The sequence below is a fragment of the Sebastes umbrosus genome, chromosome 19 (assembly GCF_015220745.1).
Source record: "Sebastes umbrosus isolate fSebUmb1 chromosome 19, fSebUmb1.pri, whole genome shotgun sequence".
Classification (NCBI taxonomy): domain Eukaryota; kingdom Metazoa; phylum Chordata; class Actinopteri; order Perciformes; family Sebastidae; genus Sebastes; species Sebastes umbrosus.
In genome coordinates, this window is record NC_051287.1 from 10,141,081 (window position 1) to 10,156,842 (window position 15,762).

At 41.4% G+C, this 15,762-nt stretch overlaps 1 protein-coding gene across 1 annotated transcript; it reads left to right on the top strand.

The window, feature by feature from the left end:
* The first annotated feature begins 2,445 nt into the window (after positions 1 to 2,445).
* On the top strand, positions 2,446 to 14,200 carry ppp2r2ab (protein phosphatase 2, regulatory subunit B, alpha b). The gene is made up of 10 exons (XM_037753182.1): positions 2,446 to 2,736; positions 5,822 to 5,890; positions 7,709 to 7,806; positions 8,126 to 8,291; positions 9,133 to 9,245; positions 10,466 to 10,643; positions 10,837 to 11,001; positions 11,163 to 11,332; positions 11,816 to 11,907; positions 12,538 to 14,200. The coding sequence occupies exons 1-10, from the start codon at positions 2,730 to 2,732 to the stop codon at positions 12,815 to 12,817; spliced, it is 1,338 nt and encodes a 445-aa protein (XP_037609110.1). The 5' UTR covers positions 2,446 to 2,729; the 3' UTR covers positions 12,818 to 14,200.
* Positions 14,201 to 15,762: the final 1,562 nt, after the last annotated feature.

Here is a 15,762-nt window from a genome sequence, read left to right on the forward strand (position 1 = left end):
CCAGCAAGCCCTTCTCCATTTTAAAGTCCCAGATCTCCGACCAGATGGTAGTAATGTGAAGCATTGAATGAGGAATGGAATTTGTTCTGTGAACCGAAAAGCATTAAAGTTTTGGGGGATCTATAGGCAGAAATGGAATATAATATTCATAACTATGTTTTCATTTGTGTATAATCACCTGAAACTAAGAATCGTTGTGTTTTCGTAAGCTTAGAATGAGCCCTTCATATCTACATAGGGAGTGGGTCCTCTTCACGGAGTCCACCATGTTGCTAGGGCAGAACGGACAAACCATACACTTGCTCTAGAGAGAGCCTTTTGCATTTTTACGTTACCTGAAGGCCACCGTAGTTCTCTGACGCGCTTGTGAAACTGCGGTAACGTGAGCTCCGGAGTGTAAAACTGTGGTACCGCCAGCCGCCGTCTGACTTCTGTTGCTCCTAAAGTAGTGCTATTATGGTAAGGATGGCCTCTGCGTGAGGCGAACGGTGTTACCATGGTTTTGCACTCGGTGACTCATGTTACCGCAGTCGTGGAAAGGGAGGAGTGAGCGGAGGGGTACTCTGTTGGTTGCAATCTGCAACCACACCACTAGATGCCGCCAAATCCTACACACTGTCCCTTTAAAGAAGAATGTGTCTTCCTGGAAACACTGCCCTGGTTACTCTGGATAATCCACAGATCTCACTGTGAACAACTGTCATTAGAAAGAACAACGAAAGACACATAGCAGCCCCAGTGAAAACAGCTGACAGCCAGGTTTGTGGTTTATCCTTATAGGCTGCCAGCTGGTCATCACAAAATCAGAGTCTTTCAACAGGGCAGTCCATTACCCCCCTCTGCTTTCCTTTTATTTCTTTGCTGAAAGTGTTTTTGTGCTGTCTGTCTCGGTGATGAGGGGCAGGTGCTGGGCCAGCAGAGGGGCCCGCTGCCGCTGGTTGTTTGAAGAAGACTGAGGGGGGATCTTGTCTTTGGAAACGTCAATGAAAGGGTTTGAAATCATTGACAGGTGAAGTGAGTCAGAAAGCAGTGCCTGGGAGTGAATTGACAGCTTCACTGTGTCTCATAAGATATTGCAGTTGGCAGTTATACTCCAACTGAAAAAGCTTCCGGCAAGAAAGTATTCATCTTAGTTGCTTTTCTCGTGGGCTCGCCATTTGATGGAATTCCTCACATTCTCGCGTTTCTTAGCAAGCTGCGACTTAAGACATTTCTCCTTTCTTCAGTGGGCATACGTCTTCTGAAAGAGATAAAGGATCTGTCCACGTGGGTGGTGAAACTATCACTTACACACTTCGGAAGGCCTCCGTGTTTGTGGTGCTGAGACATCTCACAAGCTCTTCAATCTCCTCCACAGTCCGCCAACAGACTGTGGTTCCTTTACAGCATATACGTGACTTACTGTACTGAAAATAATGTGAGAAGAGAGATATCTTGTTCAGAAACTCTGACAGGCAATAAAAGACACGGCAGAGGTCCATTTTGGGTTGCATTAGTCATGCGTGGAAATAAATATTCAGAATGGGAATAGGCTTATTTTCAATACTACTATGACAGACTTTATATATATGTATATAAAGCTAAGATTACAACATTTAATATGGAAGATATAAAGGCAAACAGTATCTATATCTAGGCTATACTACAGGGTTATGATAGTGCAAGAGTGCATGGCTGTGCAAAGGACAGAGGCGATTATACATTTTGGAGAGACTATATGTGCAGTATATACAGTCTGCTTTATATACTCGTCTGCTTTATATACTCGTACTCCATTTCATTGTATATAAAGATGTAATATATATTTATTGTCCATGTCCACCTGCACAATCCTTCCACACGTATGTGGCCATGCTAGAATGACATTAACACACGTGACTTCATTTGAAAGCATCTGTCTTGCCTTTTGGCAGTGATGTAGGTTATATGTGATCAGAGAGTAAATGGTGATGCATGTGAGATGAGACCAGGCTGTGTCCATTCAAGTATGGTCACGTAGTTCACCTCATACATACATTCACCTGTACATAGTCAGAGCAGGCACAGGTCCAGGGAAGGGCTTGTGTGCCACAGGCCCGTCCACACCTGGTTCTTGGATTCATTATTTTTTTAAATTGCTGTATTTTTAGATATAATATAAAATAATATGACAACATCTTTGGAGAGCATCTCTGAATTAGAGGCGGTTCCAAATGTTGGACCAGAACCAGAATTATATTTTTTCTTGAGTGCTTTTCAGCACAAGACATATAAATACTTCAGTAAAAGTTGTATCAAGTACCAGTATTAATTACTGCTTGAATAGGACAGTCTATGCATCTGCCCTTCTGTGTGCGCGCATTATAAAAACCCATTGGTTCACGTGCGGAAAGAGACTCGTCTCTCTCTCGAGGGGTGGGGAAGAAGAAGAAGTGACTTGTGGGATGCGGCAAGAGAGACACAGAGGAGAGGGGGGAGAGACTGACACACACACACACACACACACTCACACACACACAGAGAGAAACAACAGCTAGAGAAGAGGAGCGGGAAAGCAAAAAGGAAGGGGAGCAATATAAAACAATAGAGTTAATTTAGCGCCTGATGTTCAATGTTCTGTGGTTAGCAGACAGACAGACAGGCGGAAGTTGAGATCCCACGAACAGCAGCAGCAGCAGCAGCGTGGGAGTGGAGGAGGTAGCAGGATCGTGACTGACTGACTTGAGGAGAGCTCCACTGTCTGTCTCGTCATGGCAGGTAATTCAGCTTCAACCATATACATGATCACAATGAAACAGCAGCCCGGTGTTTAAGAGAACGCGACTCCGCTCCGACTCTGCTACAAGGGTTGCAAGATGTCGCTAAACACAGCTAACCTAGTGTCAAGCTAGCTAGCTAAGTTGTGTTAGCACTAGCTAGCTAAGTTGTGTTAGCACTAGCTAGCTAAGTTGTGTTAGCACTGGCTAGCTAAGTTGTGTTAGCACTGGCTAGCTAAGTTGTGTTAGCACTGGCTAGCTAAGTTGTGTTAGCACAAGCTAGCTAAGTTGTGCTAGCAGCAGCTAGCTAAGTTGTGTTAGCATAAGCTAGCTAAGTTGTGTTAGCAGCAGCTAGCTAAGTTGTGTTAGCATAAGCTAGCTAAATTGTGTTAGCACAAGCTAGCTAAGTTGTGCTAGCAGCAGCTAGCTAAGTTGTGTTAGCACAGGCTAGCTAAGTTGTGTTAGCACAAGCTAGCTAAGTTGTGTTAGCATAAGCTAGCTAAGTTGTGTTAGCACAAGCTAGCTAAGTTGTGTTAGCACTAGCTAAGTTGTGTTAGCATAAGCTAGCTAAGTTGTGTTAGCACAAGCTAGCTAAGTTGTGCTAGCAGCAGCTAGCTAAGTTGTGCTAGCACCAGCTAGCTAAGTTGTGTTAGCACTAGCTAAGTTGTGTTAGCACAAGCTAGCTAAGTTGTGCTAGCAGCAGCTAGCTAAGTTGTGCTAGCACTAGCGAGCTAAGTTGTGTTAGCTAACTAGCTAACCCAACAAACTCCAGTGTAATTGCTCATCTCTCCGGCCTGTCTTAGCCGGCCTGTCTTAGCCGGCCTGTCTTTGCCGGCTGCTGCTGCTAGCTGTTTCCCGTCCCCACCGGCCTGGGACTAGTCCTGCAAAGCTAACAAGCTAACATCCCGTGTTAGCCAAACAGAGCTACACTAAACCTACAACGCTACCTCGTCTGCTTCCTAGACTTTGTGCTTTACAAACTGCTAATTGAAGATATCCTCTCTGCTGCTGATGTTGAAACACACAAAGCTAATAGCTGGAGGTAAAACTGGTGGTTTTCATTCCATTGCACACATTTCTCAAACATGCCATGACTGGCAGGCTTTGACAAGCCTGAAGGCGAGGCTAGCTAACGATAGCTTAAACTTTGACATTGCAGCCACATGCAGTAGCTCGTAGCTCCAGGCCTGCTGCTGCAGACTGAGTAAGCTGTTCAATATTGTGTGCAATTTCTGTAGAGAGACTGAGGAGAGACAGTATTGGGGACATAAATATGTGGAAATATTCTCCCCCTTCAAATAAGACCCCAGATAGTCAAGGTTTTTGCAGCCTAATGTGAGGTTAGCACGTCACATTTCATTCATCAGCTGATGCTTGTGCAGTGAATGTAAAGTTATTAAAATGATATGCAGTCCATTGTAGCCGATTGGCATTTTATTCAATTGGCAAAAAGAGGTCACTACTGACATATTTAGTACATGCATTTGGTCCTTTTTGGGCGGGGAAGTGACACCGGTCTATGGGCAGAGGCATTGCACAGCACCCTGCAATTTCTGTAAAGAGACTAAGGAGACAAGAGATTGGGGACATAAATATGCTAAAATATTCTCCCCTCAAATAACACCCAGATAGTCAATATTTTTGTAGCCTAATCTAACGTTAGCATGTCACATTTCATTCATCAGCTGATGCTTGTGCAGTGAATGTAGAGTTATTCAAATGATATGCAGTCCATTGTAGCCGATTGGCATTTTATTCAATTGGCAAAAATAGGTCACTATTGACACATTTAGTACATGCATTTGGTCATTTTGGGCGGGGAAGGGACACTGGTCTATGGGCAGAGGCATTGCACATCACCCTTTTGTTGAAACTGATATGATTTGAACATTAAAGCACCTGTTTGCTATGTGCAGTTTTCTTCTGCAAGGAATGCAGGCAATCTATGAGACGGCTACATTTTTGTCCTGACCAGTACCAACCCTTTTCCTGGCTGTTTGTTTTAAATTATGAATCATCTCAGAATACGTGTATGATGAAGCCAGGGTGACTCATAAATGTCCTTGATTCCTCTGCAGAGCTGCTCCACTACGTGTTATCGACAGATCAGACCAGTTTTCATTGTGTAATAACAGAAATGATCACGTGTAAAAAAAAAAAAAAAGAAAATATGCGGAATTTAACTAGCTATGTTGTGCAATGAGCTGTGTTTAGGGAGGACCTGTTGAGGCGAGTGATGGAGGTCATCAAACAAGCCAGCATGTATTTTCTTGTTGGTTTATTTTTAACAGGAGCCTGGTGTGAGAGCATCTCCTGACAGTATAATAGTTGCCCAGGAAAGATGATTCAAGACTGCATTCACCTACAGCTACTATGATCTGTGAACATGACTTGCAATTAACTTTTTCTCTCAAAGCGAGAGATACCAACCATGGCTCAAATCTAATTTTAGATTTGGTGGATGCATTTACACCCATTAAATGTTGACAGCCAAGTGGCCTGTATTTCATGACAGTATACATTGCCTTTGGCTTCTTAATGAGCCCATATCATAACTGGTCTTGCAGGTATCATGTGTGAAAAAGTTCAGGGATATCTTGAGTTTAGTTTAAGAGAGATTGAAAGGTCTTATGTGATATCAATATCATTTGTCTTTTGAAACCAGGCTTGGAGAAGTTGTGAGAGGATGTGTGCATATGTATGACCGTGCATATTTTCACAACAGTTCTACCATCCACCAACATCATTTCAATTATCCCACGCTGCCTGAGAGCGACAATGTGCAGAGAAAAAAAAGTTCCTTATAGATGTGCAACCATTTGCGTGTATGCACAATGAAAGTCCAAACTCAAAATCAGTACATCATGTGGTTAATTACTGCTGAGGCACTTTATTTCATTATCAGCCGAAACTTTGAAACTTGGCCATCCTAGTTTATCCCAACCACTTCTACATCATAGTTGATGCACAGCGCAATCCAGTTAAGATCTGGGAAACATTGTGAAGCTTGAAATTAATATGTATGTAGTAAACCTGCCAGAACTGTACTTGAATGTTTTTTTTTTGTTTTTTTTATATCTCTGCAGGACCTGGAGGTGACATGCAGTGGTGCTTCTCTCAGGTGAAAGGAGCCATTGATGACGACGTAGCTGAAGGTATGAGCTCTGCCAAGAACTAGTATTTGTAAGCGTAAAGCACGGATGTCTGGATCTCTCTGGTGCCACTCCTACATTCTGTGTTTTCTGAATCCTTGGCTCTATTGCAGCTGTGTGTTAAGTTATTGCTAATGCAAACCAAACACTTCTTCCTCTTGCTACTTCACATTAAAAGCTTTCCACTGGCAAACCACGAGAAAGCTTTTATTTATACAGGAAGTACAGCCTTATTTATCACTGAGGTTAGTGACTGACTACCAAGTTCTTTCATAGATCAATCTTGAATCAAACGGCAAAATATGGATTTTTTTAAAGCACTTTGTTTTCAGAGGAGGATTTAGTAATTCAGAAATAAATGGTAAATGAATAAAACAGCCACAGTGAGCTGGGTAAATGAAGAGCCTCAGATGACAGGTACCACTTGGACTGATTTTGGTTGCTCATGTTGTGGTGCAGGTGTCCTGACTATAGGAAAATTCAGCAACAGAGCCTTCAGCAGGCCAGATGGCTGCTAATGGACAGAAGTTCAGAGATTCTGAATAATATATCCATGAGTGTGTGAAGGCTTATCCGACACATTACAGCCATTTATGCTCCTATTACCCCGGATTTCTGGAGAGTTATCACTGCAGCAATAATTTCCCCTTCTATCTCAATGCAAGGTAACATTAGAATTACTACCTTTCCACCCCAAATAGTTTCTCTTGATTGTATTTTATCAGATGTTTCATTGAGCTAGAGATACAAATCGTCTGGTAATTGTAGTTTATTATTTTGTTTTCTATTCCCCAATATGTGAAAGAAATTCCTATTGAATCACTGCACTCTTTGTCTGTAACGTGTTATTACGAACACAGCAACGATGGCCATGTAGCTGGAATCTAGAATGGCAACATGCTTAAATCAGTAATGTTGTTCAGTTCATGATGTTCTGCAGCAGTCTGGCATGTTTCAGCCCTTTAAAGTATTCCGACAGCGGAGTGACAGAAAAAACGGTACATTATCCTCGGCCTACGTTCTCGCTCTCACCGTCCTTGATTCACGCAGCATCCACATATAGATGGTGACTTCCATTTGCCATTAATAAGTAATGTATTTTAGTAATGGGGTAGGTGGTTTGCTGTTGCCGTTGAGTTTCATTTTTAGACCTGTGATGGACATTCATCTTTGTTTTATGCATGTATAGGCTAAATAGTTGAATTAATAGAACAAATTCAATCATAGCTGATGGATAATGAAAAATAATTACAGCTTAATAATAATCTTAATAATAATAATAATAATAATAATAATATCTTAATAATAATATCTTATTAATAATAAATAGCCCTAACAGAAGGGCAGTTTTAAGTATGTCCTCAAGTAGCCTTGCTTCTAGTTCAAATATATTACCCCCTACTTTTGGCCACAGGGAGTTCAATGTACACAAAGACCTCCTACCACAACCTTTTGCATCATTGTCTTTCTGCTCCAGTGGGTAACAAAGGGTTAAGTCAGTGTATATGTGTGTGTGTGAGCGAGTTTCAGTTTATAAAGCATATGTACCACTTATAGGGGTTAAATGTAATGCTGTCTAAGTGAGGGGGGAAACTAGGTTACTGATGATTTTCCGTATGCTCTGACATCCTTTTGCATCTCCGGCCTACACGCTCGTCCATCTAGTGCACAGATAAATCCAGGGTTATTAGGGATTAACTGAGTGGTTCCTCATTCACTTTAGTGATGGCAAGAAGTCATTTTATGTTTATACACCAATTTAAAAATAACATTATCACATGTGCATGTTTAAATGTCTGTCATGTTTGTGTTTTTCTGCAGCGGACATCATATCCACAGTTGAGTTTAACCACACAGGGGAGCTGCTAGCCACAGGAGACAAGGGTGGCCGTGTAGTCATTTTCCAGCAGGAAATAGAGGTACAGCTGCAAGTTTCTCTTCTGTTGACTTTTATTCCCACACATTATCATTTCAGAAAAGGTCACCCCTGGAACTCAATTACTCAAAGCTTAAAAAACACGATTATTTTGGAAGCTATTCTGTAAGAAAAGTGATTAGTGACTAGTGATATGCTTTATATCCAAATGTAGCTGTCACTTCTTATTTAAAAGATGGATATGTCTCTTTTTTGGAACAAAACGTATCAAATATTGAACAAAAATGGTCATCACTGGCTTGTTCTTGTCTAACGTGTGCTCTTTTCATCTTTGTCTGGTATTTCACCCGGCTCCTGCGCAGAATAAGAATCAGCCTCTGTTCCGAAGCGAATACAATGTTTACAGCACTTTCCAGAGCCATGAGCCCGAGTTTGACTACTTGAAGAGTTTGGAAATAGAAGAGAAGATCAACAAGATTCGCTGGCTTCCTCAGAAGAATGCTGCTCAGTTCCTGTTGTCAACTAACGGTAAGTTAGTCATTTTGGCTAACCCGTTTTGTCTCATCACCCCAAAAAGCACATGAACCTTCTAGTAAACAAACACAATGTGCGCTGTGCACCTCTTCCCCCTCCCACCTCTACTTAAATTTGATCTCCTTCATGTTGCCGGCAGTAAATTGTGCACGGCCTGTCAGACACTAGTAGCTCTGTTAGTCTTTATATGAACAAACATAATATTACGTTAATCACCTTGTCATATTGCTTATTACTAATGCAATACATGTTGAATTTAGCGCTTTGACGCCGTTGGCACAGGTTGCTGATATCGGCTATTTTTTAATTTGTCATAATGACAAAAGTGGTTCAGCTGGTTTGCATAAAATTAAACCGGTTTAAACTCGTACACCAGACTGTACCGGCAAAACCAGAAATCAACTGTAGTGACAAGTAATATTTTCCGCTGTCTACCTCAAACACAATATCCAGGCTCTCCTCACTTTTCATGTATGAAGGCATTTTCACAGTGATCTTATAGAGGACAGATAGAGCTGCGCAACAAGTTATTATTACGTGTTACTGCATCTGTGTGTTATGGGCAGATCAAATGGCTTTAAATCTGTGGTTATAGACCAGCTACTTGAAGACCTGAAGTTTTTTTTTTTTTTATTAATTTTAAGGCACTAATAAACTCTTTATTATCACTGGAGATTTAAAGTTATCAGAAATATGTAACCTTGGATAAAAACAACCGGACTATGAAGGTAACAGCAGAGTAAGGAAATTTGTATTGCCGCCTTTGTATGCTAAGAGTGTGCATTTGTCTTTGGTGCTACTGTTATTGACATAGTTATTTTATTTTTTTTGACAGATAAGACAATCAAGTTGTGGAAAATCAGTGAACGAGACAAGAGACCAGAGGGCTATAATCTCAAAGAGGAGGATGGACGCTACAAAGACCCCAACACTATCACAGCACTGCGGGTCAGTCCTTGAATCAAACACAAACTGAGTGGTATTTCAAGAGGTGGGATTACTCAGACAGACCAAGGTTTCTATCTAGAACAGAAAATAATCTCTACACAATATTTTTGGTACTTGATATATTGAGAGAGCAGTGCTGCCGTTCTTAGTAGGTTTGCTTCGTGAGGTAATGCAGACTGCTCAGATTACCTGCCCTGTGGTTATACTGATGGTTACTGTCGATGAAATGTATTCAGACGTATGACTCACCCCCTGAAAATCCACCCAGGTTCTAGTTATTCTGGTTGATTGCACATCTTTTGGGTGAAACTATGCTGGTAGTTTTCTGAGATCACCAAATTGTTAAAAGGATCATATAGTAAGTTTTCCTGTCCTAACAGGAACAGGTGTGACAAAACTGAGTCATCTAACAGGACTAGCTAAATGTTAGTCAAGCACTGTCTTTATGACATTGTCTTCCTGAGATTAGCCAAAATAACTGACAACACCTTTGTGGGTGTAACATAGGTGTGTGGTGGCTATAACCGTTGGTCCTGTTTACCTACCAACATGCATCTACACAGGTAATAGCTTTGTATGATGTAAAAGGAATTTGGAAGAGAAGCTTATTCTTGTTATCTTACATTTTTAGATTGAAATACCATTAATTCCAAATCTGACAAACTTTGATGGAAAAGTATTAAACATGGCTGTGTTACGAGTCAGAAAGGGTTACCGGTTTGGCTTCCTTTTCTGTTGCTAACGGCTAAGATAACTGCAGCTTGCAATTTGTGCTGCTGCAGTTGCTATTCAAGTTAATATTTGGACTCCTGTCAGAATTCTGCACCTTCTGGGTGCATACTTATCAAGGCATTCAGCCAAAAAGCTCACCGTTTACACTTCCATGCTGGCACAAACATTTAAAGAAAGAAAATTCAAGTATTAATAAAGAGAAATAAACATTTCTTTACACTGACTCTGCATCCAGCAAGTGCAGCAGAGACTGATTCCACATCTGTTAATATCGTATGGTCTGTGGAGACTGCTGTATTGATTTAAAAAGAAGCAAATCTGTTCGTTAGAATCACATTAGATGGACGACTAATAAGTGTCTGAAATTCTTCCTGTAGAGAGTGTGTTCATGTATCATGATATGTACTGTATCACCAGATTCTTGTCAATACACAGCCCTAGTCTTTATAATGAGTTTCAGATTATGTCCCGTTTGTTCTCATCTTCAGGTACCAGTTTTAATACCCATGGACCTCATGGTGGAAGCCAGTCCACGGAGGGTGTTCGCCAACGCCCACACCTACCATATCAACTCTATCTCAGTCAACAGTGACGACGAGACTTACCTGTCTGCAGACGACCTTCGCATCAACCTCTGGCACCTCGAGATCACCGACCGTAGCTTCAGTATCCTTAAACACATGTGGGCATATTTGCCTGTGCACCTGCCTAATCCATGAAACTCATCTGAGTATGAGATTATCTAATGCCAGGTTGATCAACATCAGTGTCGGGTGTGAGCAAAAATGCCATAAAGCCCGATATGTTTTCATCGTTCTATTCACTGGACAGGATTCTTCCTTAACCCTGTGCTCTTCAGATATTGTTGACATTAAACCGGCCAACATGGAGGAGCTAACGGAGGTGATCACAGCAGCAGAGTTCCATCCTCATCAGTGTAACACCTTCGTCTACAGTAGCAGCAAAGGAACCATCCGTCTGTGTGACATGAGGGCTTCAGCGCTGTGTGACAAGCACTCCAAATGTGAGTACCTACTCTGGTCACTTTTAATCACCATTCCTCGACAGGTGGCTTAAGTACTGGATTCATGAACCACCTAACACCTTGTGAAGTTTATGACATAAAAGTCGGACTATATTTCATCTCACTTATATTTGTATCATCTTCCTTTTCTCTTTTTCCAGTGTTTGAGGAGCCAGAAGATCCCAGTAATCGCTCCTTCTTCTCTGAGATCATATCCTCAATCTCAGATGTAAAATTTAGCCACAACGGACGCTACATGATGACCAGAGACTACTTGTCCGTTAAGATTTGGGATCTGAACATGGAGAACAGGCCAGTGGAGACCTATCAGGTAAGGCTGACAAACAATCCACAGTAACAATGTGTCAGGTTTGTTATACAAGTGTAAACAGGTTAGGAGCGACTTATCATTAGCATTGAATTAACACCATTAGGAGGGCCTGTTGCTCCAGACCCCACAAAGTGTACAGCAGATGACATAGTCCAACACTTTGAATGTCTTTGAAAGTCCAAGTTTAATCTGTAAATTTGTCTGCACTTGATACTGTGCTGTAAATATGCTGTCCTCTTCTTTCTAAACAATGGCCACACCTTTTTTTAAAATCTTGCCTTGTAATTCCACATATCGGCCACTTGGAGGCACCATAAATCCGTGGTTTTGCTGTGCACTGGTGTTTGTATAGTGTGTCTTCCATTGTGATGAGCTTCTAGATAATATGATAAGTACATAGATGGTTTCCGTGCACAGTGCAATGCTTACAGTGGATGTGAATCTTTAGGTAGCCCCTTCACACCTGCCTTCTGATCCTTACAGGTTCACGAGTATCTGAGGAGCAAACTGTGCTCGCTGTACGAGAATGACTGCATCTTTGACAAGTTTGAATGCTGCTGGAATGGCAATGACAGGTGAGGACATGCACCAAATAACACCTCATGAAAAAAATACTTTATATTTAAAGTAGCACTGTCTTTGTTTACTTTGTTGCTACTGCTTATCTTTGTTTGGAATATGAAGTTTTTTTGTTTGTTTTTTACTGATGGTGCCTGCAAATTAGGGCAAAGCTCTTATATTGCATCCACACCAAGAGTGATGCAAATTTTTGCCTCGCTTTACTCCCGCGAGTTGGACGGCCGGTATCATTTGTGTTCATTCGCGCTAGAGGCACCAAAGAGGAGAAGGAGCTTGTCTCCATTAACACCAACAACTTTTCTTTCTGCCATCAACCATGGAAGAAATAACCGCTGTTGCTGTTTTGTACATGTTATGGAAGTCCCAGATATGACAGAAAACCAAACGCTGTTGTGTCTGGGTTCATAACATCACCCGGCAACGAGCTGTATTCACATACTGTTCCATTGCACTGACTGTATTTAGCAAGCCACACGTCACTACTGCAGTATGAACCCAAAATAAACTGACTGCTGTGAATTATTTCAATAAACACATCAAAGGGATACTGAAATAACTACATAATAATGCAGATTTGTAAAAAGTCTGAATTCATGATTTGCCTTTCTCATATCCCCCCCCATCAGTGTGGTGATGACTGGCTCATACAACAACTTCTTCCGGATGTTCGACCGCGGCCAGAGGCGGGATGTAACCTTAGAGGCATCCCGAGAAAACAGCAAGCCCATGCAGGTCCTAAAGCCTCGCAAAGTGTGCGCAGGCGGCAAACGCAAGAAAGATGAAATCAGCGTGGACAGTTTGGACTTCAACAAGAAGATCCTTCACACTGCCTGGCACCCCCAGGACAACATCATCGCAGTGGCGACGACCAACAACCTCTACATATTCCAGGATAAAGTGAACTAACACCGGGGTGAGCGTACGTGAGATCCGGCGTGGGTGACGTCACGCGTACCACCTGCAGCCTCATCCAGGGTGATCTGCGGTAACCAGCATCCCTGTCCGTCGCTACTGGGTGACCAGACTTTGCCACTTTGTTCTAGATGTGGACAGAGGACGCCTCGCTCTTGCCCATCATCAGCCTGTTTGTGGCAGAGTAACACCTGCCTTGTTGTTTAAGTGATGTTGTGCCAATTTTTTTTTTTTTTCCCCCCCTTTGGTATGGCTTTTTTTTTGCCAGCCCACCTGCCCTTTTTTCTCCCCTGGGGTAACATGGGTAAACAAGTTTAATTTCCTTAAAATTCTGAATACAGACACACTTATTTTTATAACTTTCCCCCCCAAATGGCTCTGTGGTAGAAAATGAAAAACACTTATTTAGTATGTCCCCTTATTGTCCTGTGCCATTGTAGTGTTTATTTTTCTAAGAAAAAATTGCCAGTTTTTTTTTTTTTTTTTTTTTTGTGTGTGTATACACCTTTTATTAATTCATCCGTTATACTGTCATAGTATTCTTTGAGTCTCTTCACATGTCCCCTCGTTCATTAAACCATGCATACTCAACAGTCACAGATGTATGCCCACAGTTTTCTTCAAGCACTTGCTGCTCATACATACAGGACAGCAACACCTCGGCGGTTGCCTCCAGGAGTTTGAGACGTACAGTGTGTATTCACAGATTGAAAGCCCGGCCCGGTGAGGAGCTGTCCCGCTCAATGTTGCTGTGCCTCAGGCTCTGGGTGCTCAAATAAGTCCAGACTGCAGAATAGATTTTTTTTTTTTCTTATGATTGGCTCTGTGTATTGACATCTTCGTGCATTGGTTCCTCTTCCTCCTTTTGTTTGTGTCCGACAATAGTCAGGTATAAGAGATAGCCTATTCAAAGATAATTATTATGATTGTCATATTTATATTAAAAAAATGTTAAAATGTCACCAGATTTGTTCCGTCCTATTTTGTGAAACGAAGCCGGACCTTACACATTTTTTGAGTGATCTTGAGTATTGTCTTCCCATGGTGTACCACAGCTCTGAAAACATACTTCACAACAGGGAAAAACCTTTTTTTTGATTTGACACTGGACTCTTGCTGCACCAACTAAAGTACTTGGATGTGTTGTAAGTTTAAAAGAAAACATGAGGCATTAAGTCACTTGTTTAAACTACTGCAGACGTTACTGCTACTGTATGTAATGGTACAATAAGCTGCTCAAGGATTTGCAGCAGTTGATGTCTCCACACGTATTTAAAAATGTGGACAGTTCAGACTATATTGATGCCTCTAGTAATGTATAACTACAATTTTAATCTATGACGGTGAAGATAATAAAGGAACTACTTTTTGCACCCTTGTGATTGCCTGATCGTTGACGAGATCTCATTAGTGCTGTGCTCTAGTTTTATGCAATGTGTTATCCATCTTAATGCCTCTCAGGTAACAGTAGGGCTGTGTATTGGCAAGAATCTGGTGATACGATGTGTATCATGATACAGGGGTCACGATTCAATATATTGCAATACTGTAAGCAAGGCGATATATTGTGTATACATATAATTTTTTCAATTTAATTTTAGGGAAACTGTCATGGTATAAACCATTTTAGAATAGGTAAAAATAATGCATTTATACCCAAAACTGCATGGGATTAGCATAAACTCAACATATCTGTAAAGGGGAGACTCGTGGGTACCCATAGAACCCATTTTCATTCACATATCTTGAGGTCAGAGGTCAAGGGACACCTTTGAACATGGACATGACAGTTTTTCCTCGCCAAAATTTAGCGTAACTTTGGAGCGTTATTTAACCTCCTTCTCACCAAGCTAGTATGACATGGTTGGTACAAATGGATTCCTTAGGAGCCTGCTACAACCTCTGAAAGATCGAATAGCGGCCGGGTCTGCTGTGCAGAAGAGGTTAATTAAAAATAGATAGTGTTTTGGAGAATCGATACAGTATCCCACAACATATCACGATACTCATGTATTGATATTTTCTTACACCCCTAGGTAACAGTGACAATGTATGATCCTCAGTGTTGTACATCAGTTACTAAATCTAGTTATAAGATATCCTAAATCCATGTTTACATTATAAATAAACACAGGAGCTGATTTCACTGATTAGAACACCTTCAGCTGCAGAAGAGGCAAGAGTTTAAGCCAGTGATTCTCCATTTCTGCTGGATTTCAATAATTAAAAAATTACAAACACCTGGCATCCCAGGGCCTGAACCCAGCTGTGAATCTGTCCCTAATCTGGATATAATGAAAACCACCCGCTCTAGTAGTGGACCACTGAAGGATCAATGCAATCAGCTGATGTTGCTGTCTGGTTGGCTGATACTTGAGAGCACACATCTGCCTGTGTCGACTGGCATATGGTGTGTACGTGGTTGCAAGCATGCCTCCTCCTACATGGCATAGCACCCAATCACCACATGCTTAATTGTTTGCATTTGCACTTTCTATAATAATGATGATAATAATCAATGCTAATAGTTCATGCATGCTGTAGCCTGTGTGAATTATGTAATTCCACTAAATTCAATTCAATTCAATTCAATTTGCTTTATTGGCATGACTGTCAGGTGAACAATATTACCAAAGCGTCAGTAAATAAAAGACAGTGTGTGAGTTACATCTATAATGTGTTGTTGTGGTTGTCTCTGTGACATGCACTGACATAGCCTCCTAATTCTCCCTCTCTCTCTCCTTTTGTTATCAACGGGACGGTGTGACGTAGTGATGGGAATTCCGGCTCTTTTTAGTGAGCCAGATCATTTGGCTCAGCTCACCAAGAAGAGCCGGCTCTTTCGGCTCCCAAACGGCTCTTCATTTTAGCACTTCTGCCTTTTATAATTCAGCCAAATTTAGCGCTGTTTTGACCTATGATTAGTATGTGTGCACATA

Bases quoted from the DNA above. Each gene is read 5' to 3' on its own strand.
- ppp2r2ab (XM_037753182.1), top strand. The intron at 7,807-8,125 runs GTACAGCTGCAA...GCTCCTGCGCAG, and splicing joins TTTTCCAGCAGGAAATAGAG to AATAAGAATCAGCCTCTGTT. The intron at 11,002-11,162 runs GTGAGTACCTAC...CTCTTTTTCCAG, and splicing joins GTGTGACAAGCACTCCAAAT to TGTTTGAGGAGCCAGAAGAT.